Source organism: Kryptolebias marmoratus, linkage group LG8 (genome assembly GCF_001649575.2).
Source record: "Kryptolebias marmoratus isolate JLee-2015 linkage group LG8, ASM164957v2, whole genome shotgun sequence".
NCBI classification, from domain to species: domain Eukaryota; kingdom Metazoa; phylum Chordata; class Actinopteri; order Cyprinodontiformes; family Rivulidae; genus Kryptolebias; species Kryptolebias marmoratus.
In genome coordinates this window covers 10185356-10209069 of record NC_051437.1, presented here as the reverse complement: position 1 = coordinate 10209069, position 23714 = coordinate 10185356, and the positions used below count along the sequence as shown (strand labels likewise).

The following is a 23714-nucleotide window of genomic DNA, read 5'->3' as shown; positions in this document are numbered from 1 at the left end:
CCCCCCAACCACCACAACCCCAGCATGTCTGCACAGAGGGTAGCGCTGATCTGTCTAATAAATGTGGCACAGGAGGTATTTCGAAGCCTCTGTTCTCTCTTGGCGACAGGTCTCTGCCGGGAACAACAGCAGCCGAATGCGAGTCAAACCTGAAAAAAATCTACACCGTGGAAACCGTCCAGGTATGACGCTCTTACAGCCCCAATGTAACATCAAGCTCATCTACTTAATAACAACCCATGGTAATTACATTGTGTTAATATTTTATTAACTCCCGAGTTATTTATAAATGAGATTAGGTGTGATTTTAGGGAAAACCCCCTTGGCTGTGACTGTGTTGCTCACGCCAGTCATTACCAGGGCAACCGTGTGCACTCCCAATGCCGGTAAGAGGTGCAACAAAATAACTTCTTTCCTCTCCTCGTCCCTTGGCTCTGGAGCAGAACTTCTGGAGAGTTTACAACAACATACCCAGTGTCTCCTGCTTACCTCTGAGGTGCAGCTATCATCTGATGAGGGGAGAAAGGAAGCCCCTTTGGTGAGTTGTCCCTGCAGAGTAAGGCAGGTCTCGGTTGCGCTTTAGGGCGTAGATGGTGTCTAATTTATGTGTCTGCTTGATTGCAAACAGGGAAGAGGAGAGCAATGCTAAAGGTGGCGTTTGGAAAATGAAAGTGCCCAAAGAGTGCACAGTGAGTGATATAACACTGCGAAGTATTTATGAGGCGTGTTTTTTTCTGCTTTCTCTGTTTTAACAAGTTTATCTTTATATCTACAGTCTTCTGTGTGGAAAGAGTTGCTGCTGGCTACGATTGGAGAGCAGTTCAGTGACTATTGTGCCTCAGGTAGATGTTTTTCGTGTATGTGTGTGTGTTTGTCTATTTAGTTTTTTTTTTCCTTTTGGAACTAGTGACTAAAATTTCATTGCTCTAACGGCCAAAACTACAGAAGAGCATTAGGGCCACAGTGAAACAAACTAAAAATTTCCCCGGAATTCTGATTTTTTTTTTTTTTTTTTCTTCGTTTAGATTCTGAGGAAAAGTCAGAATTTCAGGAATTATTATTATTATTATTTTATTTTATTTTTTTCCTCCTTGGTCGAAAACCTCTTTCACACAAAACCACATTAATTCAGTTTACATTTTTTGACACTCTACAGATAAAGCTAGAAGTTCAATTAAGATGAATAAAATGTTGAATCAAATCGCATTTGAGCCTGTCAGATTTAGTACGTTTGTAAAATGCTGTTTTGGTAAAACATGTACAGTTTAAAAGTGAACTGGATTGCATCAAAGCAGCGAGCATTTGTTGGCCACCAGTTGACAGGGGAATAAAACAAAAGCAGGTGGTGTTTTATAAACTGAAAAATATTAAATTAAATTAAAATAATCACTACATTTTACACTCGTCCTCCCTCAGCTTTGAGTTGGTTCAGTCCAACTCAGCAGAACACCAGTGGCCTCGGGCTCGCTGCTCAGATAGACAGCATTCAGCTGTGAAGATGAGAAAGAAAGTGAAAGTCAGTTTTTGACTAAGTGGAGAGCATCTTTTTCTGACTTTGAATCAGACAGAACAGAGTAAAACCTCTGAGTGATAGCACTCTATTTAGGAGCTCAAGATATCCACAGGATTACATTTAAAAAAGTGGAAAATGGTCCTTTTGTTTGCTGCCTTTATATTGACATTTACCAAGGATGGAGCTCATATTCAGATTTGAGCATTCTAGGCAAAAATTGGACTAAATAATATGGCCTAATTAGTTTACTATAAGCATTTAACCATGGTTTATTTAAAAACAAACCAAAAAAATTAACATTCACAGGGTTTCAATAGCCGATCTCCTGTGTGAGAGTGCATCATAAACTCCATTACACCGATCTGTCACTCCACACCTCCATTCTGCTCCCCTGTTTTATAACAGAATCAGGCACCCACACTCCAAAACCCATACTTGGTGCTGGTTCCACAAGAGAGAAGCCTGACAGCCGGAGGCTGGGCCTCCCATACAACCTCTGGGAAATCTAAGAACCATAAATAAGCCTGCAGTCTGAGATGGAAGCACTCTGTTGTGAAAGTAATATGGAGTTATGAGACCTTTAAAACATGATGGCGATTTGTAATATAAATGTGTTTAGACAAATTTAAATCATAGCTTTGAATTGATACAAAGCCTTATTTTTAGTCCTGTCTAGAAATAACAAATGCATGGACTACATTTTCTCCATCAGTCTGTGACAGGATGTTGCTACTTTAAAAAAAAGTGCAGAAGGGAAAAAAAGGGGGTCAGAGACATTTTATATTGGAGTTAAAGAACATATCCTGGTTAAAAAATATCTCCAAGGTTCATTACATAGATATAACTTGCACCAAACGAGTTCTGCTCCTTTTAGTCCCATGGATGCTATCAAACTGGTGAAATGCATATTGTGATTGGGTTGAGTTGTGCCTTATTTTTATGCTTTTGTGTTTACAGAGGATGAGGTGGTCGGGGTTAGCATCAGCGTAAGAGACAGAGAAGACATAGTTCAGGTTTGGAACGGGAATGCTTCCTGTGCCAACGAGTCAAACGTCCTGGCCAAGATCTACGAGCTGCTTCCACAGACGCCTTTTAAAGCCGTGTTTTATAAGCGTGAGTATCGTTGCTCTGTTGACTGTTTTTTTTTTTTTTTAAGGAAACATCCAACATAAAATGTTCTCGTTTGCTTACATTGTGGGTTTTTTGTGTGCTGCTTCCTTTTTGCAGCTCATATGGAGCACCACGCTTTTGAAGGCGGCCGAAGCAGACACTGACACATTTTGCATGTCGGCCGTTTTGAGCTGCGAAGCATTCTTCTCTGCAGCTGGTATTTGTACTATAATGCTTGGGCAAACGGCAATGCAGTTGAGTTCATCTTAATTACCTCGATCAAGCCCGAGCATTGTGACTCAGTCAGTGACGCTGCACATTTTCATAGAACCACTGACATCCTCAACAACAAAATGCCACTAATATTATTGAAAGCATAAATTATTTTAATTTCATTTTAAAGTGATATTTTTTTTTTCTTTTTAAATATACTGTGATGTTTTATAAAATGAAGACAGATCATTTGTTAGATGCACTTTTGGTTTGAAGACACAGCAGTTCTCCTTAAAGCAAACATTTATCCTGACAACAGATTATGGTTTCTGGTAAGCAGGTGTGTGTGTGTGTGTTTTCGGTGTGTAATGTAGTCATGTAACAGTTGTTCTAGATGATGGGACTCTTTAGTGAGCAGAAAGGTTTCTGTTTTTGCAGAATATTGCACATTCTTACTTGTTATGGGGGAAAGAGGATGTTTGTTTTAAACAATATAACCTCAAAGCACACAAAAACTTGATTCTAAAAAATGAAAATGTATGCAGTTGTTTTTTTTTTTAAATCTGTAGATTTTTGGTAGTTCTGCTGAGCTGTGGCTATCATTTTGTTTATGCTTCTGCCTTAAATCAAGCACTTTCTGTGTGTGTGTGTGTGGGGGGGGGGTAAAACACCTGATCATCCCACCAGAATTTTCTGAAGTTGTGATACTTGAGACCAAGTGCACTTTTGGCTTTGTGTCACTTTTTCATCAAGTGTAACAGTTTTTTTTTTTATGTCTGTCCTCGTGTCTTTTTCTTGTTTGTGGTAGGAACTAAAACTTCTAAACACCAACATGTTTTTATTTGACGTGTGTTCATATTATCACACCACCCGCCTGTTCTGGGCACGGGAAGATGAAACTAGTTTCAAGGAAGAAATATAAATAAAAAATAAAGGGTGGGGTGGAGGTGTGCACTTCTGCCATTATTTGCTGAAAGGTTAAAATTGTTGTAACGTTGCGTCTGCTTTCCATCAGGAAGAGAAATTTCTTTCTTTTTTTTTTTTTTTTTCAAACCACTTATTTGGCCAGACTTGATTTATTTGCCAAGTGGAGTTTTGGCTGTTTCTTTGCACAGTTTTGCTTCTAATGGCTCATTTTTAAATCTAAGATCTTGCAACAGATTGTTGATCTTGGATGGTGCCTTGTGTTCTATCATCGGCTTACACTGTTAAAGTCCTCTTTGTTCTGCATGTTGAAACTGTGTACATAATCGTGTTTCTGTTGGTTTTCTACATGTTGGAAATGGAAAAAATAAAGACTTCTTTTTAAAGGTGTGTTTCTGTTTGCTATTTAAACTTCTTTACCTACAGGTCCAATGTAAATACTCTATATGAATCTATAGGCTTGATGTTGTTTGAATCCATTTTGAAGAAAAGTTTCACATGAATATAGTTATATAGGATTAAATCCAACGCACTACTGAGTCAACTGCTAGGTTGACAGGTATGACTACTAACACATGCCTTCATTACATGTGGAAAGTACTTCTATTATGCTCAGTTTACAGCTTATTTTGCTACCAGCAGTTAGACTAAAAAAATGTCTCCCTCTTGTGTTGGCACCAGTGTACATATCTTTGGAATAATTCATTTCAAAGTCTGGTCATTATAATAGTTTAAACCGTTTAATGCAGATCTGCGGTTTTTCATAGTGACCATCTTTATGTGCATCTATAATCTCACTATGTCAAGGAGTATCAGTGTATCTGTGCCCTTAAATTAGACTAAAATAAGATGAAATGTTAACATCATCAGATAAGGAGACATGTATGTGCGTTTAGTCTTGAGAAACCTCAGTGGATGCTGCAAATTTCCTAAGGTTATTTTTAACTGGGGCAATTATCATGATATCTTTTGAAAAAAAAATATTTAAGATGTTTTATTTTTTAACAAAACGTATGTGGTGAAAAATTGGGAGTTAAATGTTGAATTTTAAAGTTGCTGGAATCCTTTTACCATTAACCATGAGGTACAAAACAACTAAACAGTTAAAAAAAAGAACCCATTCTGTTAATACAGACCATTTTATTTTGTATTTTTGGAAATGCCATCTCCTTTTCTTGTGTGTGTTTTCTTTGTGATCTCCACGTTAGTTATTTAGAGAAGTTTCTATGTGTGTTTGGTTTTTGTTCTTGTTCTTGTCATTTCTTTGTTGTATTTTGTGTAAGGTTATTGTCTACATTTCTCTCTTGTTTGCTGAAACATAGTTGGGTTTTATTAAGTCTTGTGGTTTTGGTTTTGCTTAGGGGCGTTTAAGTAAAAAAAAAAACTCGTAAATGTCAATTGTATTTTGGCTTTCATGCAATTGTGTAACACACTAACATAAAAATTAATATATTATCATTCTGCATACTGTTCATAAATAATATACATATATTTTTTCAAGAATACGGGCAGTTTTTCATCTTTTAAACAGTAATAGATACGCTCGCTCTCTGCGTTATATGCGTCAAATTTCAGGCGGATCTGAAGCAGCCCTCGTGTTAACATGACGTCACCATTGTTTACTTTTACCTAAGCCACGCCCTCTGTTAGCAACTTGTGGCTAGCTTGTTACCGAGGACGGCAGAGCAGAGCAGCAGCGAAGGATCTTCTAGCGACACCACCCAGAGTCAAAGACTGTCCGCTCGTTCATATTTCTGTGAGTAAGTAATAATTCAGCAGTTCCCCGACACCTATTACACAAATATAGAATTTAACGACAGATTTATTTATTTTTTACATCCTCCAGAGAGGGGTGAGGGAGATACGTTTCTAATGAGCTAGCTTCAGGGCTGCTATTAGCTTTGTTGTAGCCGCTGTTAATGTGAACTCTGCCCGCATGTGTTGTAAAAAAAACTGTTTCTTGTGAAGTTAACATGGATATATGAGACTAAATTGGTCTGCGTGCCTCTTCCTATAGACTGAAAATTATCACGTTGTTTCTGGTTGTGTAGCCTGTGTAAGCTAATGGCTGAAGTCCTCAACGGAAATCTCAGACTGCGGTGGTTGGCGTTAACGGATATCGGAGCCGATCGCCTCGCGGCGCGGCGCCGTGAACACAACAACCTCATAACGCCGCTATAAAGCAGCTGACGTCGGATCAAACGGCGTTCATTCATAAGTTCAGCTCCGTCGTTGTGGGCGCTGCGGGCTTCGAATGGTCAGAAGCGACGTGCACGTCGGGGAGTTGGATGGAGCGTGTGGTCGACTTGGCACAAAAAAAGGAACAAAATCCATTAGGACCGAGATCACAAGTGAAGCAGAATATAGCTAGTTATAAGGAGAAATTCGACTAATTCAAGTATACGGTTCGTTCGACCCCATCGCCTGTCAGGTATTGAACATTAAAGCAGTCCAGGAATCAGGCAAGAGTTCACTGAGTTTATGACAAGCTGCCAAATATCGGGACAGGTTGTATCCAACGCATAGTAACACTTGCCTGGACGAAGTTTGCCTGGATTAAGTGAGCACACTTTATAACATTGTTATGTTTTCTGCACTGCATCAAAAAATATAAGTAATGTGTCTTCCTGAACTTTATTTGTGTTATGTGTTGTTAAAACATGAATTTAATTCTGAAAATAACTGTAGGATCTGCTTCCTTTACTGTGCTCTTCTGTGCCCTTTTCTTTTTATTTTCCTTTTGCAAATTTTCCTTCTTTGAAAGTATGGCTTTAAAGTGTTTAAAAAAGAAATCATGAGCAGTTGTCCCCCTTTGAATAATTCATCATGTACTAGTTAATAAGACAGCCCCCTTGAAATGGTTCTCTATTGTAACAAAATCAACAAGTATTAATGCAGTTTGTTAATTTTTGCTCTCATGACCAGCCTGTTCAAAAATGTATCCAGGAAACTCTGCCCTTTGTCTTCGAAGCTAATCCTGATCCCGAGAGCTAAAGTAAACAGTGGGACTTCACCAGCAGCTGCCTGCTCCGAACAGACAGGTTTTAGTTTAGGTTTGCTGGAATTTTTCTTCACCGTCTAAATTATGAATCACAGGAGCTGGATGGTAATTCTGTAACTCCGCAGTCATCCATCCGGTTATCATTTTACAGCAGCTTTATTTCACCTCGACCACTTGTTGATACTGTTTTTTGGCCAGGATTTTATCTCAGTATATACAGCCTAATCTGATGTTTTCTAACTGTTGGCTCTCAGTCGGGCATATGAGATCGATTTGATTAAAAGATTAATCTCAGCATGTGACTGCAGGCGCTGCTGAAAATACTGACATTTTCATTGAAGCTTCGTGGCCCGCTTCATTTCAGGCTCCCCGTGTAGCTTTCCATCTCCTTGCGCTATTTGTTTGCCTGCTTTATTTACCTTTGTTTATGCTGCTGAGCTTTTTACTCAAACACTCCCAAGCTGTATACATAAAAGCCTACTTGTGCATTGTACTACCTGCCACAGCCGTTTATCGCACCACCTGGTTAATGGTAAATTGTTCCAGAAGGAAGATATGTTTGCACATAAACACGGACCCAGGGCCCCTGTGTTTACAGTAGTCATGGCAGCACTTGGTTATTCAACAAATAGACTTAACATCTTCCTCTCTCCCTGGTAGAGGAGCATGTTTGTATTAGTAGGTAAGGCTCTAACGGCGAGCTTCGTAACTTATGCGTTTTAGCGTTTCACACGGCCGACTTTCTGGCTACTTTTCCATAAGAAACACTCACGGTACAGGCAGCCCGCCCTGTTTTTTCTAAAGTCCGTCCGATTCTAGTGCTCTCTTTAGCTGCTTTCTATTAATGTCATCTCTGTTTGTTTTTGCAGGTCAGTGAAGTCCAGATGCATGAGTCTCGGTCAGATCCAGCAGGCCACAGCACACAAACAAGTCAGGCAGAGAGCAGAAATCCTACTGAGAATGAGAGTCGATTGAAGAGTAGCCAGACTCCTCCTGCAGAGGCACCCAGGGTCAGTCCTCTCCAGATGTATTTGTTCGACACATCAGGGTTTAGGTTTAAATGCACAAAATAAGTGGTTTTTTTATACCTTAAAAAGAAATACTGACGGTTGGTAAATCAAGATATTGACAGATCATTTTTTCTGTTATTGCTCCGAGGCAGGTTGTGTTCAGAGGTTGGCTTTTTGTTTTTCAGCCCAGTGCTGCTCTGGTACTTTGTACGGGAGCGTTTTCAGTGCGCACGACACAGCCGCCCCGCTCCTTCGCCCTGTTGCGTTTCGACGGCCGCGCCGCTTGTAAGCACCAGCAGTTTTCCTGTCGGGATTCTCGTGCGTTAGCCGGTAAATAATGATGCGGAGCCGCGTTGTTTGATCCTGCTAATGAAAGAAAAGGGGCGTCCCTGAACCTCTCCGTCCACTCGTTCTCTTGTTTCTCGCGCAGGCACTGGGGTGGTGGTGGTGGGGGGATGTGGTGCCAAGGNGTCCGATGGGTGAAAGGGGGGGGGGGGGGTGGGGGTGGGGGGAGGCACAGCTCCTGCTGGGCGGAGGGATCAGTGATATATTGTTAGTTTTGTTTACGCACACATCGCGCGGGTTTGGGAGGCCGTGTTAGATTTTTTATAGCCGCTGAGCCTTATTTGTCTCTTCAGTGCCCAGAGAAACTTTTTAACGAAGACTATCAGGTTTGTCTGACATTATTTATTTGCAAGACTATTTATAATTGCCGTCTTTTGATGTATTTTGCTCATTTAAACTGCATTTTGTGTCTGTGCACGAAAGCGATGTGATATCCCTTTGGCTGTAGGGTTTATTAGTTTTAGATTAAATTTGACCTAAACTCACAATCAGTTGGATTTATCACCAAGCACAAGAGTTTTTTTTTTTTTTTTTTTTTTTTTTTTTTTGTAAAAGCCAGTCTTTGCTGAGCCATTTTGATGATTGCATATTAGCAAGTGTCATTTCTCGTAATGGAGGCATGTTGCTTTTGTTTTCTTGCAAGTTTTCAGCATTTCTATTTACTGCCAGTCGTCTCTCTCAAGAGTTCACAAGACCAGTCTTGCGGGAACAGATCTGTGTTTACACTCAGTTGCTCACTGGTATGACTTTCAACAATAACAACAACAGAAGATGTTTGGACTTGCTGGCTGCCATAGCAACGGGGATTAGGCAAAGGCTGTTGTTGTGTTGATGGTGTCCACAGAAAAACAGAGGGGCCAACTGGCTCACTGTGAGGGATAGACCCGTTTTCATCGCTTTGGTGGCCGTCCTGCAGCCCCGAGGTTCATAAAAACAACAAAAATAGGCAATTCGCTGTTATTGTTAGCCCAAAGCCTGTGTGAAATTCTCTGTCAGTTTGTTTACTCGGTTCAAAACAGACTCTGCCTCGGAGAGAAATGTTTGTTTGTGGTTCAGACCTTAATTAAAATACGAATCTCCAGCTCTGTTTTCATAAACAAGCTCTGTATGCTTTTTTATTCATTATTTATATCTCTGTGCCATTTTGATTCCTCTGTTTATGTTTACCATAAACATCTCCTGAGCTGTGAAGCTGACAGTGAGGCAGTGGGGGGAGGGGGGTAAATGCTGTGTGTGCGTGCGTGCGCGTCTGTGTGCATGCGCAGCAGAAGATGTTGTTGTTGTTTTTCGGGTACTGGGGGTTGTTGTTGTTGTTTTGCTGAAGCTAGAATTCCCCTAAGCCTTTTCGGTGTTGTTGTTGTTGTTTTTGTTTTTCTGCTGCCACTTTTAGCTGAGACGGCAGCCGACTCGGTTCTGTTTGTGAAACTGGCGAGGAGAAGTGAATATAATAAGCAGGGCTGTCTATAAATCCTTTTATTTTATTTCAGTAAGCGTCACACTGCTGCAGCTACAATGCCCGTTTGACAGATCGCTCCCAATAAAACCAAAGGGAGTCATTTTGATCGTTAACTAAGTTGATTTTAAACCTGCTCTGACCAACATGTGTGGGATCGGGCTCTCCGCTCTGTCTAATCTCATCTGTCAGCTGCAGTTGTGATAACTTATCGTTGAATTTCTGTCATTCCGTCTTTCACTGATTATTATTATTATTGAAGAGCTCGATTCTCTTCAAAAAGAATCAAAGCTGTTGTTAATTTCGAAAGTTAGCTCTAGTTTATTTTTTGAGGAAGATCAGCACATTCAGCTTAATGTTTCGCCCACTCACAGCCCGATTATTTTAGAAGGCTTTACATCATAATTAGGGTCAGGACAGAATTATTGCAGGAAACCCGGCAATTTTCCATTGAGTAAGCGTGGCAATGACGAGAAAAAAACCCCGTCTCCTTAACATGAAATAACCTGTGACATAATCAGGCTCAAGGTGGACGGGTTTCTGTTTTAGTGCCGTATATTAAAGGCTTGCAACTGTTGTTATGATTGACATGTTTTTTTTTTGTTAAAGATAAGAAGGCTTTGGTCAGTAGTCCAACTCACCAAACAGTCTCTGTAGTGCGAGAGCAGACAAGCGTTTGTGTGCATGTCTTTAAAATTCCCCAAATAATCTTCTGTTATTATGCGAGATCTCCTTTGGACTTGTTTATTTTAGTTTTAGTTGAACTTTGGATTTAATTATTTTGGAGCAGAGCTGTACCTCTGTCACATTGAAAATCCTGCCTAAAAGTCTTCATTCTTGTTTGTGGAGTTTTGTATTAAAAAAAAAATGAACAGAAATGTCAGAGTATTCTTAAGTCTTTCAAGGGAATTAAAATTAGATTTATAGTTCAGTCAGTTTAAAGTAGGGTTTGGTGGAAAAGCTATGAACAATTCCTGTCTTACCTGTTGTAGACAGTTCTTGGAGGAATTAGGATTAAGTCTGACAGATCTGACAGATCTGATGGGTTAACGGCTAGTCTGGTCCCAGCTCAGACCACAGTGGATTGCTGCCGTCTTAAGTAGAAACTCCTGCGAACGTTATTTTATAAACCTTCACGCCGCTGTCAGTTTAGCATTCCGCCATTATTCTGACCCCAAGCTGCACCAGAAGTGCCACACTTTCCGCTGCTTTTTGCAAATAACCACAGAATTGGATGGAATGGAAAATTTACAGCAATGCAAAAGAATCATAAAATAGTGTTCACAAGCACCGCTAACAGTTTTCAGAGAGTGGAGTTGTTTTTTTTTTAAAGATGGCAGCGATCCACTTTTGGTCTTAGCTGTCTCCGGACGAACTGTGAGCTCATCAGTTCTGTCAACCGTGTTTCTGAACTCAGCTCATTCAAACATATTTACAAGTAAAATATTAAATGATCATAACTTTTCCACAGAGCTCCACTTCAAAAAAGGGCTGCGCTATCCCCCCTTTTTAAGAGGGAAATGTCCACACCCAGAAGAAGCGACGACGTGCTGAGCTCTGCGTTCCTAGTGCTCATTAAAAGATGCATAAAATGTTTTGGTCAAAATACGGCAGGAGTACGGTAACAAAGTCCTCTGATACAGCCTGAGGGATTCTTCACAACAGTCTTCCCCTTTTATCTGTGGGGCATACGTTTCTATGTGCAGTGCCTATAATAAGTATTCACCCCCTTGGATGTCTTACCCTTTTATTGCTATTATAAATCAGTCGTGGTCAATAGAAATTTGCTTTTTGACAAAAAAAAAAAAAAACATTCTTCACCGGTCTGGGCTTTATGGGAGAGCGACAAAGACAAAGCCACTCAGATTAAATCTCGGTTTGGGTTTGGCAAACAGCACGTGGAAGACTCCATGATCAAATGCTTGTCGGCAGCCGGCCCTGGAAGGCAAGTAAATGTGGAGGGGAAATCCTGGAGGACAGTCTGATGCTGTCGTAGCTCAGCCTGTCCACCTCACCTGCTGAAGCAGAACTTTAAAAGGGCTGAATATTTGCGCAGTCACTTATTTTATATCACATATTTTTTTACGTGTAATTGTCATTACTTTGTAAAAAATAGAATTTCACTTTTGCCACTTAAGTTTTGAGCTCCACAGTTGCCAACAGCACTCTGTTCCTTACATTTCCCTTTTCTGCAGTTTAGTTAAGTATAGCTGGTAACAAGCAGTCTTACGAGCTCGGTGTCGCTGCAAGAGTTGTGTGTTGAACTGGCCGAGGTTATTAAAATGCTAAAGCTGTAACACAGCTGGGTGGTCAATACACTGAGCTGGAGAAGTGATTCACTTTCTCCTGAACTGCTCACTAAATTATGTGTTTTTAAACCTTTGAGGGTTGAAGGTGTGTGATAGGGTTGTGAATTTTTTTTATTTTTAGTTGGTACAGACTTCAGACACCCAAAACAAATACATCTAAGCTAAAAAAAAAAGGGACATTTGTCATAAGACACAAACGTCCACGGGGTTTATTGTTCTGTTTTCCTGGTGTAAGTCGTCACCGTCCTGATATGTCTCTGTTAACGCCGAAGGTTCCCGTGTCACTGCCTGTGATGACCCCACCAGCAGAGGCTCCCCAGCAGCTGCAGCAGACGCCACAACAGCAGGTCCTCAGTCCCCAGCAGATCCAAGCGCTGCTCCAGCAGCAGAAGGCACTCATGTTACACCAGGTAAAGTGTGTCGAGGGTCTTCTTAACGCCTCCCTGATTAAAGGGCCTTCATTTGTGTAATGGCGTCGTTAATAATGTGTCTGCAGCAACAGATTCAAGAGGTCTTTAAGAACCAGCAGGAGCAGATAAATATGCAGCTGCTGCAACAGAAGAATGCTGGGATGGTTAGTCAAGAGGTAACCTTTATTCTTTATGTTTTTATCTGAGTGTAAGGACTTTATCTCCACATTAATAGTTAATATGTAGCAAAGAGGTCACCTTTTTTGCATTGGGGGAATGTTTCGATGTGTTCGGGTTTGAATTTCCCTTGAATCGTTAGGACCGTTAAAAGAAAACCGCACCTCACGCAGATAGTATGAAAATATTTTTCACGCAGAAAACGTGTTCGTCATCTAAGAGTGGGGCGCGTCGTTTACTGAGTGATCTTGTCTCGCAGCTGACAGCCCAGCAGATTGCCATTCAGCAGCAGCTCCTTCAGGTGCAGCAGCAGCATCTCCTCAACCTGCAGAGGCAAGGCCTGCTGTCCGTGCTTCCTCCCAGCCCCACCGTAGCCCCAGGTAGGCAGTGTGCGTTCGTTGTTGTTATAGATGTTTCCTCATAGGCAGGAAAGTACAGTCACGAGAAACACAAAGTCCACTCTCTTTCAGTTTTTTTATTTTTATTTGTTTGGTTTTACGTACCAGGACTGATGATAACGATTTGATCTTGACCAGGTTCTAATATTATTTCAATCTAACCTCAGGTGCACAAACACACACCTAACAAATTCCGCCGCATCATTATTTATTAAACGAAAACAAAGTCAAAGTGGAAAGGCGGTGGAAAAACCTAAGTCCTCCCTCGCTGCTTCCATATAATTTAGGAAGGCAAGGCTGTTCATGGCTGCTTCTACCAGCCGTGGAGGCTCAGCACGCACCACAAACTCTGATGGTTGACTGAGCTCCACAATCAATGAAAATGGAAAAGTTTGAGCATGACGAGAAAGCAGTAAAATCTTCAACTCAGAGTGTTTATTTTACTGTGGCTGCATCCTCGGGCGCAAATAAAAATAGCCACAACCTGTAGAAACTTTTTTTTTTTTTTTAAACAAACAGATTTTGAGTTATTCCAGCTGAGCAACAGCAGCCCCCCAAGACCGTACTCTGCACACTTCAGCTGAGTTCGGTGAAAATGCAAAAACAAAAAGGCGTTTGTGTTCCTGGTGATTTTTATTTATTTTTTTTTTTCTGTCAAAATGCTCCTGTAGATTTTTGTAACTCATTCAAAGCACAGATTTAAAATATAGTCGAGGATAATCAGAGGCTTGCACAGGATCACTGCGGATCAAACCAGGGAGTTTCCAATTGGAAGACAACCACGCTGGCTTCCTGGGACACGGCCCCCGCCGTACGTGGCTGTTGCAGTTTTCCTTTCATTCCAATTTTATGACTATTCATTTTTATTTGCTTTAATATAATTTGTTTGATGTAAAGCACGTTGTAACTTTTGCTTTTTAAAGTGCAAAAAAAAAGCGCTTTTATTTTACTTTGCATAGCCAGCCTGAAGTATAAGCAACTGCTTAGGGCCCCCAGGCCAGCAGGGGGCCTCCAAGAGCACCCAACTACCTACAAAAGACATGCTGACACATAGTTTCATCCACATTAGTTGTATTTATATGAATAAAATGGTTTGAAATAATAATAATAATAATAATAATAACAACAACAACAATAATAATAATAATGAATGTGATTATGTATTAATTTCTGCATCTTAAAAGTAATGGATACACTTTTGTAGTTACCTAAACACATCATTTAATTTAAATTAAATGATTTCAGTGCTGTACACCTAACAGACTGAATCAGTAAGTCAGAGAAATTATACTTTCTACTCATTTATTCACAGCAGTTACTTTCTAAATGACTCAGGATCACCTCCGCACATGTTATTTTTATTCTGTCACTAAACAAGCAGCCGTGGACCGTCTGGTTTTGTGTGTAAGTGGAGTAAAACAGTCCAGAACAGCTCAGGCTTCTCGGTCTCTGTGGTTCTGATTAACCAACACGTCTGGCTGATGCTCAGACAGAAAGCTGTAAAAAGTCGGTTGTGGGTTGATTTTATTTATTTTAAATTCTTTTTATGAATGAATCTGTTTGTTCTGACGTGGACATTACAACGCATCCATCCAGCTGCTCGGTTCAGCGTGTGTTAAGTCAGATCTCATTGTTGTCTAAACTGTCAGGAAGTGCCGTCTGAAAAGTTCATGTGACTCTGAAAAGTCATAAGAAGCTTCAATATTTTGAAAAGGTCATTTGTGACCCATGTAAGATATGAATCTGTTCTAAATTACTTTAATCATTTAACATATTTTTGGTGGATGGATTGATAAACAAATACCATATAAAGTGATGTATAATGTAAGCTGCACAAGGAGGACAGATGCTCTGTTATTTATATACATACACACACAGTATAGTGTATTAATATTTAAAAAATTAAGGAGTGAGTGAATAGATCCAGGACTTTTTATTGTTTACTGAACCTCCTGGCAGGAATGGTTTCCTGTGGCGTTCTGTCCTACATCTATTATTCTCTCCTCTATGCGATCAGGGCTGTTACAGTTGTTACCGAAGAGAGGGAGCTCACAGGAAGTCGTCATCTTTTCCAGCTTTGCTCACTCGAAACTAAATCTAAAACACACCCGACTGGTGTGTAGTTCAGAATGGTGTCTCTTGGGTTTAGGATGCCTGATATCGTTGTCTGGGTGCAGAAATGTGACACACCACTCTCATCACCATACGTCTCATTTTAACTCTTCATTAACAGCCTGAATATTTACGGTTGTCGCGTTCGAATCGTGTTTTACCCTTAGACTAGCCTAAAATAACTTGTGGCCGTGTGAGCTTCCCACTCTGTAAACAGTTTAACTAAACAATCCTGCTTTTCCTCTTTCTGTATGGTCTGTTGAGCTGAGCTGTAGAAACGAGGACAAACTACTGAAAACTCAGTCAACAACGGTGAAATACCTGGAAAATTTCCCCGAAATGACTTTTTACCTCTAGAAGAAGGAGGAAAATCACAGAGCGTCCTGTCAGATCATTTTCCTGTTCTGTGCAGATTCTTTGAGTGAACCTCCGAGCTCAGGAAGGCCAGAGAATTATTATGGAAACTAAAAATACATAAACGCAAGACGAGATGGCAGCAGTGGCGAGTGAGCGATGGGCTTTACCAAGTAAAATTTAGCTTAGGGTCCCTTACAACTTCAGGCCTCTAGATTTGTGGGGAGCTTCTGATGTGCTTTCATCCTTTAAACCAGCGGTCCCCAACATTTTCAGCTCCACAGACCAGTTCATTATCATACTATTTTCATGGACCGGCCTTTAAAGGTGTGGCGGATAAATACAACAAAATAAAATGATATGACCAGCATGAAAACAGGTATTTTTTAAAACATAATAACTGTAAATCCAACGTGTACTCGCTGCTTTGTTAGCTGCGTCCTGGTGTTGTGTTAACAACATAAATAAACCCTCTCCTCCACCTAATGTCCTCTGGTCAATATGGCGATGTTTAAACTTCAAAATAAGAGACACCACAAATATAAAGTGCACAAAGAATACAACTCACCATAACGCTGAATCAGTGGAGCCCTGAGCCTGTTTCTCAGTAACCAGACGGTCCCATCTAGGGCTTCCAGAGACGTTTGTTTTTTTACTCATTTAGCTGCTTGTGGGTTTGTTTTTAGCGGTAACGGATCACGTGACCTAGATAAGCGTTTTGACACGCATCAAGAGGGAGTCATAGACGGATGTAGAGGAGAGAATCCGGTCGGTTTTCAAAATTAAATGTCGTTCAGACTCGGAACATAAAAAAACAGAAATACTGTAAATTAATTATTCTTTCTGTGCGGCCCGGTACCAAATGACCCACGGACCGATACCGGTCTGCGGCCAAGGGATTGGGGACCTCCGCTTTACAGGACAGAATTTGCTTCTTTGCCCGTTGAGCCGAAGCAGCTCTCAGATGTCGAATCGCACCATGGTAATAATAAAACTGTGTGCACCTGTGTGATTTAAGGCTCTGAGAACGGCAGTGTCCTCTCTTCTGGAGACACCAGGGAGTCTTCTAGTCAGTCCACCGCCAACGGTCATCACGCTCTGCTGAAGAGGAAAGAAAGGTTCAACATTTCCTACCTCCGTTCTGCTCTTTCCTGTTTATTTTAGAACGGTTTAATTAATAACCCACTCTTGCTCTCCTTCAGTGGCTCGCTGGATGAAAACGCGCAGAATAGCCACCCTCTGTATGGAAACGGCATGTGTAAATGGCCTGGCTGCGAGACGGTTTTTGGAGACTTTCAGGCATTCCTTAAGTGAGTAATCCTCCAAGCACGTAGCTGTAAAATATTTTGTATTTCGGTCTATTAGGTTCCTTTATTGAGTGTTAAATTAACAAGTCATTTTTTTCTCTTCAGTAATTTTGCATGATGAAGGGATAAATGCATTTTTGCCCTTTTATTTTGTGTTTGTTTATCTGCAGACACTTGAACAGCGACCATACACTTGACGACAAGAGTACAGCACAGTGTCGCGTACAGATGCAAGTTGTTCAGCAGCTGGAACTACAGGTATACAGTTTGTTGTTTTATCCACCTTATCCTTTCTGGGTTTTTTTTTTTTGGCTCTTTAAATCAGACAGTATTAGCTTCACTCAAATAAATGTTGAACCGAGTCTTTTTTTTAAAAAACACAGCAGCTGGAAGAACAGCAGCTTTCTCAAAGTAAATGTGGCCATTTTTGGAGTTCTGGTGTGATTTCACACTAGAGGTGGTGCACTCAGATAATGAGGATGAACGTCATGTAACAAACAAAAAACCTGTGAATTCACCAACCTCACCTTCTAATTTGGTCTTCTAACGCAGCTGAAGAAAGACAAAGAGCGTCTGCAGGCTATGATGGCCCACCTGAAGTCCTCCGAACCCAAACCCGCAGCACAGCCTGTAAGTGTTCGCCCCTCCCTGTCGATTGCAACAAATGCTGTTTCGCTTGTAGTTCTGGTGCCACTTTAACACTCTTTTTTTTCGAACCAGGTGAATCTGGCATCCAGCGTAACCTTCTCCCCCGGAACACTGGCCAAAGGCCCTCCCCCAATGAGCCTTTCTCAGAGCGCCACAGCACCGTCCACACCCTTGACCCCGCTCTCCGACTCCCCCTCAGTCCTCACCCCCAATAATATGTTCACGGGATCCCCCGTACGGAGGCGATACAGCCGCTCTGTGAGCCAAGGTACCGACGACTGATTGTCGCCGAAACATATTTAATGTCAGAGAAAGAAAAAAAAAAACAGGTTCAGCTTCCTGGATGTCATTTTTTTACATTCTTGTTTTAGCATTCATTAGTGCTGTTGGTGTACAACGTGAAGATGGGTTTCCTGATACAAAAACCTTTGTTGCATCATGTCTGTCTGCAGATATAATTGATAATAAGGAGTTCTACTTGAGCACAGAAGTTAGACCTCCTTTCACATATGCATCTCTCATCAGACAGGTAAAGTTCTTTAAAACATAACCTTCCAGTTTTTTCCCATCTGTATCTGTATAAATCAGACAAATAACATATTTTGCGTCTGGATCTCTTGTTTCGTCTCTTTCAGGCTATCTTCGAATCTCCTCGCAATCAGCTGACGTTAAATGAAATCTACAACTGGTTCACTAGAAACTTCGCATATTTCAGGCGCAACGCGGCCACGTGGAAGGTACGAGCACGAGCACGCAAGCCGCGTCGCCGCCGCGGACGCTCAGTTTCGTTCACGTTTGGTTTTGTGTCTCCAATCGCGCAGAACGCCGTCAGACACAACCTGAGCCTGCACAAGTGCTTCGTGCGCCTGGAGAACGTGAAGGGGGCCGTGTGGACGGTGGACGAGATCGAGTTTCACAGGAGGCGGCCGCAGAAAGCTGCCGGGAACGGGTATGTGCGCCTCGGACGCCAGAAGCACAACACGGCGTGTTTTTTTTTCAGACTTTACTAGAAGTCAGCTGCTCGACATCAAAGCACTTGACCTTGGAGCTGACGGGTACACGCAGTTTACTGTAAGCAAGCGCCGGAGTTTCAGAGGGCGGCAGCGTGGACTTGCGACGAGGAGCGCTTGTTGCGTGCGCACGGTAAAATATGCAGGACGACGAAGGTCATCTGGACTATTTTAAAAATGACAACAGCAATGGGACTGACAAGCTGAGAGAACGCGAAAGGTTTACAGGTCATTTGGTTCAGGTGGAGTCAGTGCTGGCGCCGGACGGGCCGCTGTTGACCTTTGCTGAATAAATAATTTGACTCAACTTTGAACAAAGTGAGGAGCTGAGTCTGTTGCTGTTTCCAGGATTAAAACATGACAACGAACAAAAGGGGAGTACTTCACAGATGTACACAACACAAAAATAATAGAATGCTTCAGAATATCGAGCTTTCAGATGTTTTAAAAGGCCTGTTGGAATCCATGGAATCGAAAATAGTTAATTTTAGATTTCTCTATATATATCTTTTCTTACTTTTCTTAACTAAAGGCTCTTTCATAAAACAGTTAATCAATCAAAATGGCCACACAGACCAGTTCATTTTTTAGGCTGCCTCTGGCCATTCATAAAACACCGGAGGACCCGCCAACGTTCCACACAGATGTGAGCGTTCAGAAATGAAGCCAGCAGGGCGGAACCAAAAGAGGCGTGGAACAAAAATCAGCTGCTTTTACGTTTTGTTTTGCACTTTAATTGTATAACGGACATTTCCTGGACAGCAGCTCTCAGAACACAGTAGATGAGCTCAGTGTAGCGGTTCTGTTTTCGTTCAACAAAGTATTTAAAATAAATGAGCAACTGCTGCAGTTTGTCTTCCGTCTGCTCCAAAACGCAGCTGAAAGCCACTGGAAGAAAGACGAGCTGTCGCCCCAGTTCGCCATCAATCAGAAAACTTCTTAGAAGGAAATAAATGAATGAATCTGCTGAAAGCAGACGTCATCACTTCGTCACATTATTCAGCCTTTAAAGGCCCAGCATTCCTTGCAGGAATGCATATCACCCGCCACATTTCATGTACGAGTTTCAAAATAAGATCATCTCGCGTCGAGTGTCATAGACGTTTAAATTATTTCATGATTAGTTTCCCACTTTTCTATTATTGTTGAATTATTGCATTGGTGTCTACTGGTGTTTACTTTTATTCTGCTTATAGAGTTCTGTAACCAAGCAGTTCCCCCCTGGAAAGAAATTAATCATGTCCATATTTGATTTGAACTGAATTTGCATCAAACCTTGAAAATAATGTCACGTACTGCTTTTATTCCAGATGTGTCTTGCTCCAGATGTATTAAACATTAAGGATAATGTTGCTCAGCACAGTTCTAATGCACATGTAAATCATCATACAGTCGATTATTTCATCGATGATTTATCTCCAGGCTTCTTGTTGCTGTTTTGCCACTATGGCAAAAGTTTATTGATAAGTTAAAAGTTTTAAAACTCTTAATGTTTCTGAATATTCATAGTCTGCTTCTAAAAATCTGGTGCTAAAGAAAACTCAGACTTTGTTTATGATACAGAAATGTTTTTATTTTTGCCGTTCAGGTGTAAATTTCGCCTAACTTGGCCTAACTTGCTGTTGTGTTTCTGTGCTGACAGGTCGCTGCTGAAAAACTCTCAGAACCGCCAGAGCTTAGCTGGGTCCGCTCTGCAGGTAGTGTTCTGAGCTCTGTTCCTCTGTCCCTGATTCCAAGCGAACAGGTGAACGTATGAAAGTTGAGCATGTCCACTTTTTTGTCTCCAGAGTATTGGTCTGGACCCCACCTCTGTGTTCAGCGCAGCCTCGATGGGCAGCATCCCCCTGCACTCGCTGCCCCACGTCCTCCAGGAGCAGATGAACGGAGCTCTGGCTAACGGCTCGGGATACCAAAGTGACAGCAGCGCAACGCAGTCCCCTCCTCAGGCTTTGTGAGCATCCACTCACCTCTGTTGGTTGTTTTTTTTTTTTCCCCTCACTAAAGAGGTTCCAGAGCTAGACCAGGGCTGGTGCTAGAGTCTGGTTCTTTAAAAATACAATTTAAAAAACGGTTTGGTTTTCCACAGCTGCAGAGCTAAATCGGAGCTCCAGTTTCTGTAGAGCACAGGTGTCAAACTCTATTCCTTAAGGGCCGCTGTCCTGCATGTTTTAGATGTGTTCTTGCTTTAAAACACCTGGTTTAAATGAATGACTTGTTGCCATGCTCCTGGAGAACCTGATGATTTGGTGAGGAGCTTATCAAACCATGTGAATCAGGTGTGTTGGAGCAGAAAAACCTAAAACTTCCAGGACAGCGGCCCTCGAGGCCCGGAGTTTGACACCCCTGCTGTAGAGGATCGATGTGCCGAGAGTCGCTTTGTCGTTATTCTCGCCAGCAGATGTCTTAATGTCACCGATCTGTTTTTCTAAATCTGTTTTAAACAACAGTGGATGCTGGTGAACGGCTTGTTTCTGGTCGCGGTAAAAGGGCTCACACGCAGCGTTTCACCAGTTGGTGAGATTAAAAGAGTCAAAGGTGTCTGTAAGGGTGGTATTTCCCTGGGCGCCGTCTGTTGGGGGGCTTCGGGAGGAATTAGGAAACACTTTTGCTGCAGCTTCCCCGAATTCTGAGTGTTTGCGAACAAGTGACCAGCGGCCGTTTTTGAAAATCACAACCTGTTTTCGTGTTCACGGCTTGCAAAACCGCGTTCGTTTGTGCACATTATTTCGTTGTCCTCCTCCGCCCACGCTGTACTCACCCCGGCTTGCTTTGTTCCCACTTTGGCAGCCACCCCTCACGTTTATGATTTGATCTGCTGGAGTACACTTTAAAAATGAAGACAGGCAGACCTGGAGCAGTTTTTCAGTAATTCCTATCTGTCACCAGCGTGGTTTTTCCACCTGGACATTTGCTTCGGATGTTTTCTGTCAAAGTAGAGCTACCACACAGGTGTCAAAACACAGCTCCAGCTCTCTTGGGACGGGCTGGGGACGGCCACGACGACCCCGTGACTATTTAGAGAGAAAAACTTGTTGCACAGATGGTTTGAAGAATATTCAGCCGACGGGACTGCGAGGCTGTGCGGCTCCGGCGATGAAGCGGAAAACCACCGCCAACATCTCGAGACATTCTGGAGACTCCCTCGTGAAAGCCGTTCACCAAGCTAGTTGCGGCGCCGTGAGATAACAGCTTATAAACGGCGCACAATGAATTCAGCTGAAAGCTGACGGTGCAGCTCTGTGAGGTGACAACGAGGTCACGTTATTCCACTGCTAATTCATGTTGAAGCGAAGCATTTTGTCTTAAATAAAACCACATTTTAATTGGTCGTTGGTCTCCATGAGCCCACCCCCAGCTCCTTGCAAGAGTTTCTTTGCTGTGGCCCAACAGTGAGTTGGTGCTGGAGTGACAGGTTACGGTGGTGGAACCAGAAGGAGCTGAGGCTGAGTGGCTCCACTTCAGCTCTGGAACCCATTTAGTGGAGGAAAAAAACAAAACAAAGCAGTGGCTGTATTTATGTCCGATTATAGAAAATGATGTTCTGATCTTGTTATTTCTGTATATGTTTTGTTACTAGCATTAAAGAGGAGCAGGAGGACGAGGAGATCTGTGAAAACTATCCCTACGAGTCTCCGGAGAGCACAGACGAGCACGGCCACAGCCCCGGGATGATCCCAGACGAGTTCAGCAGCAGCAGCCCGGAGCGGTGCAACCTTCACCTGGACCGCGTGCCTTCTCTCTGACGACGAGGTCGGAGCGCCGCGCTGCGAAAACGCCGACTCACTCACAAACCTGTGTGACTTTGTATTTTAAAAAAACAAAACAAAACAAACCACAGCTTCATCTATGTAACCAAACACTCTGTACTTAATTATTATTATTTTTTAAAATACTTTCTAGCATTAGGTTTTCTTTTTTTTTGTGTCAATCTAGTCCTCAGTTATTTTTGTACAGGTGATTGAAATCACAACAGGACATTTGTGAAATTGTTTGTGATTTTTTTTTTTTTTTTTTTTTTCCCCTGTTTTATACAGCATATATATCTCTACACAAGAGGACCATGATGAGCGGCGAAGCCAAAGGAAAGGGAACACTGATTAGTTAGCACTTCACAATGAAAGTTCCCCCCACCCCCTCTACATAGCAGCTGTGCGGGGGGGGCAACACTACCTGATTTTATTTTAGTAGTCATAATATATATAATAAAGATTTGTAGAGGAAGTTAAAAGAAGACGATGTCGCTTTAAAAATGAAAATACTCACTGCCAACATGATCTGTTTGTATTTAAGGTCTAAACAATCAGTCGATCAGAACACGCAGCTTCCTTAGACGCGTTTTAGTTTCACCTCTCCCATGAACGTTGCTGAATTTTTGCTCCGAGCGAGCTTGTAAGAGTAGAAACTATAGATTTATCATTATTGTAAACCGATGCATCTCTATCAATATTAAATTGCTCTTGATCTATGTGAAACCATGTACATGTCTTTGATTCGGACTGCATTGTCTGAGCCGGGGGGGGGGGGGCGTTTGTCGTGGCACGTTTTCCCTTCCTCTGCGCGTCCCACGGGACAACGCCGAGCTCGGAGAACGCTTTCGATAACGCTGCATTGTTACCTAACCTGGTGAAGGGGGCGACCCTCTAAGGCCGACCCCTGGTCCAGTTCTGCCTGGTCGCAGGCGGCTGAGTTGAAGGCGCTTCTGTGCTCGCAGTTTGCTTAAGGTTGACCTAAACAAACGTGTCGTGTGGTCGACTTAAACAAACTCCAAAGGTTGATCCGTTGCAGATGGACGGTCCAGTCACTACTTAATGAACGTTTTATTAAAATCTGCCCAGTGGTTCATGAGATATTTCGCTAACAGACAAACAGGGTTGGCCCCTGGAGTCCAGGCTAAAGCTTAAAGCAAAGAGGAGCCCTTGGAGGATCTGCTGTGGCCGACTCTCAGCTACTACCACGCCGAGTTTTAGCACAGTATCTGTGAAAGGTGTAGAAATAGAGGCCTTTGTTATTGTTTTCCATCTTGATTGGGGCTTTTAGGTGATTATTTAACAGAGGTTTCTGAAAAAAAAATGCCCCCAGTAGTTCATGGGAGCAAAGAGCACTCTGCTTTTAGCAGCGGGAGATTTTTTTTTTTTTTTTTAAAGAAAAAAAAAATGTTAGTATTACAAAACTTCAGTATTACAAAACGTGACGCTCCCGTGGCGCGCGCGGCAGAGCGCAGGGAGCAAACGCCGCCTGTCATCTTCACTCAGCCGCAGCAGGGGATCGATTTTTGTTTGTCCCACGTCCTGCTAAGCGGCTCCACAGAAGCCCCGAGCGCATGATGGCTTCACCCGGCGGCAGCTGCGGCAGAAACTGCGACAGAAGCTGCTGCGGCGGCGGCGGCGGCGGCGGCCCCGGCTCCGGCCCCGGCTCCGGCC

General features: G+C 42.3%; 2 protein-coding genes across 2 annotated transcripts in view; both read left to right on the top strand.

Annotated features, from left to right (window-relative positions):
• The window catches only part of LOC108232099 (eukaryotic translation initiation factor 4E type 3), a 4514-nt gene extending 1046 nt beyond the window's left edge, over window positions 1–3468 (top strand). Inside the window, exons 2-7 of the mRNA XM_017409680.3 lie at window positions 110–182; window positions 444–538; window positions 629–689; window positions 776–842; window positions 2471–2626; window positions 2741–3468. Coding sequence (XP_017265169.1) covers window positions 110–182; window positions 444–538; window positions 629–689; window positions 776–842; window positions 2471–2626; window positions 2741–2787 — 499 coding nt within the window. The 3' untranslated portion in view covers window positions 2788–3468. The remainder of the gene's footprint in view (window positions 1–109; window positions 183–443; window positions 539–628; window positions 690–775; window positions 843–2470; window positions 2627–2740) is intronic.
• Window positions 3469–5396: 1928 nt separating this feature from the next.
• LOC108232163 (forkhead box protein P1-B) lies at window positions 5397–22180 on the top strand. Its single transcript, XM_017409781.3, has 16 exons — window positions 5397–5520; window positions 7631–7771; window positions 12151–12288; window positions 12375–12464; window positions 12725–12845; window positions 16348–16447; window positions 16532–16639; window positions 16807–16894; window positions 17189–17266; window positions 17357–17552; window positions 17737–17813; window positions 17920–18021; window positions 18106–18233; window positions 19937–19991; window positions 20082–20245; window positions 21872–22180. Exons 2-16 carry the CDS (start codon window positions 7646–7648, stop codon window positions 22035–22037), a joined length of 1737 nt encoding a protein of 578 aa, XP_017265270.1. The 5' UTR covers window positions 5397–5520; window positions 7631–7645; the 3' UTR covers window positions 22038–22180.
• The last annotated feature ends 1534 nt before the right edge of the window (window positions 22181–23714 follow it).

Excerpts from the sequence above, each read along its gene's own strand:
- LOC108232163 (XM_017409781.3), top strand. The coding sequence starts at position 7,646 with ATGCATGAGTCTCGGTCAGATCCAGCAGGCCACAGCACACAAACAAGT. Across the intron at positions 12,289-12,374 it reads AGGCACTCATGTTACACCAG|CAACAGATTCAAGAGGTCTT; the intron begins GTAAAGTGTGTC and ends ATGTGTCTGCAG. Across the intron at positions 17,267-17,356 it reads CCAAACCCGCAGCACAGCCT|GTGAATCTGGCATCCAGCGT; the intron begins GTAAGTGTTCGC and ends TTTTCGAACCAG.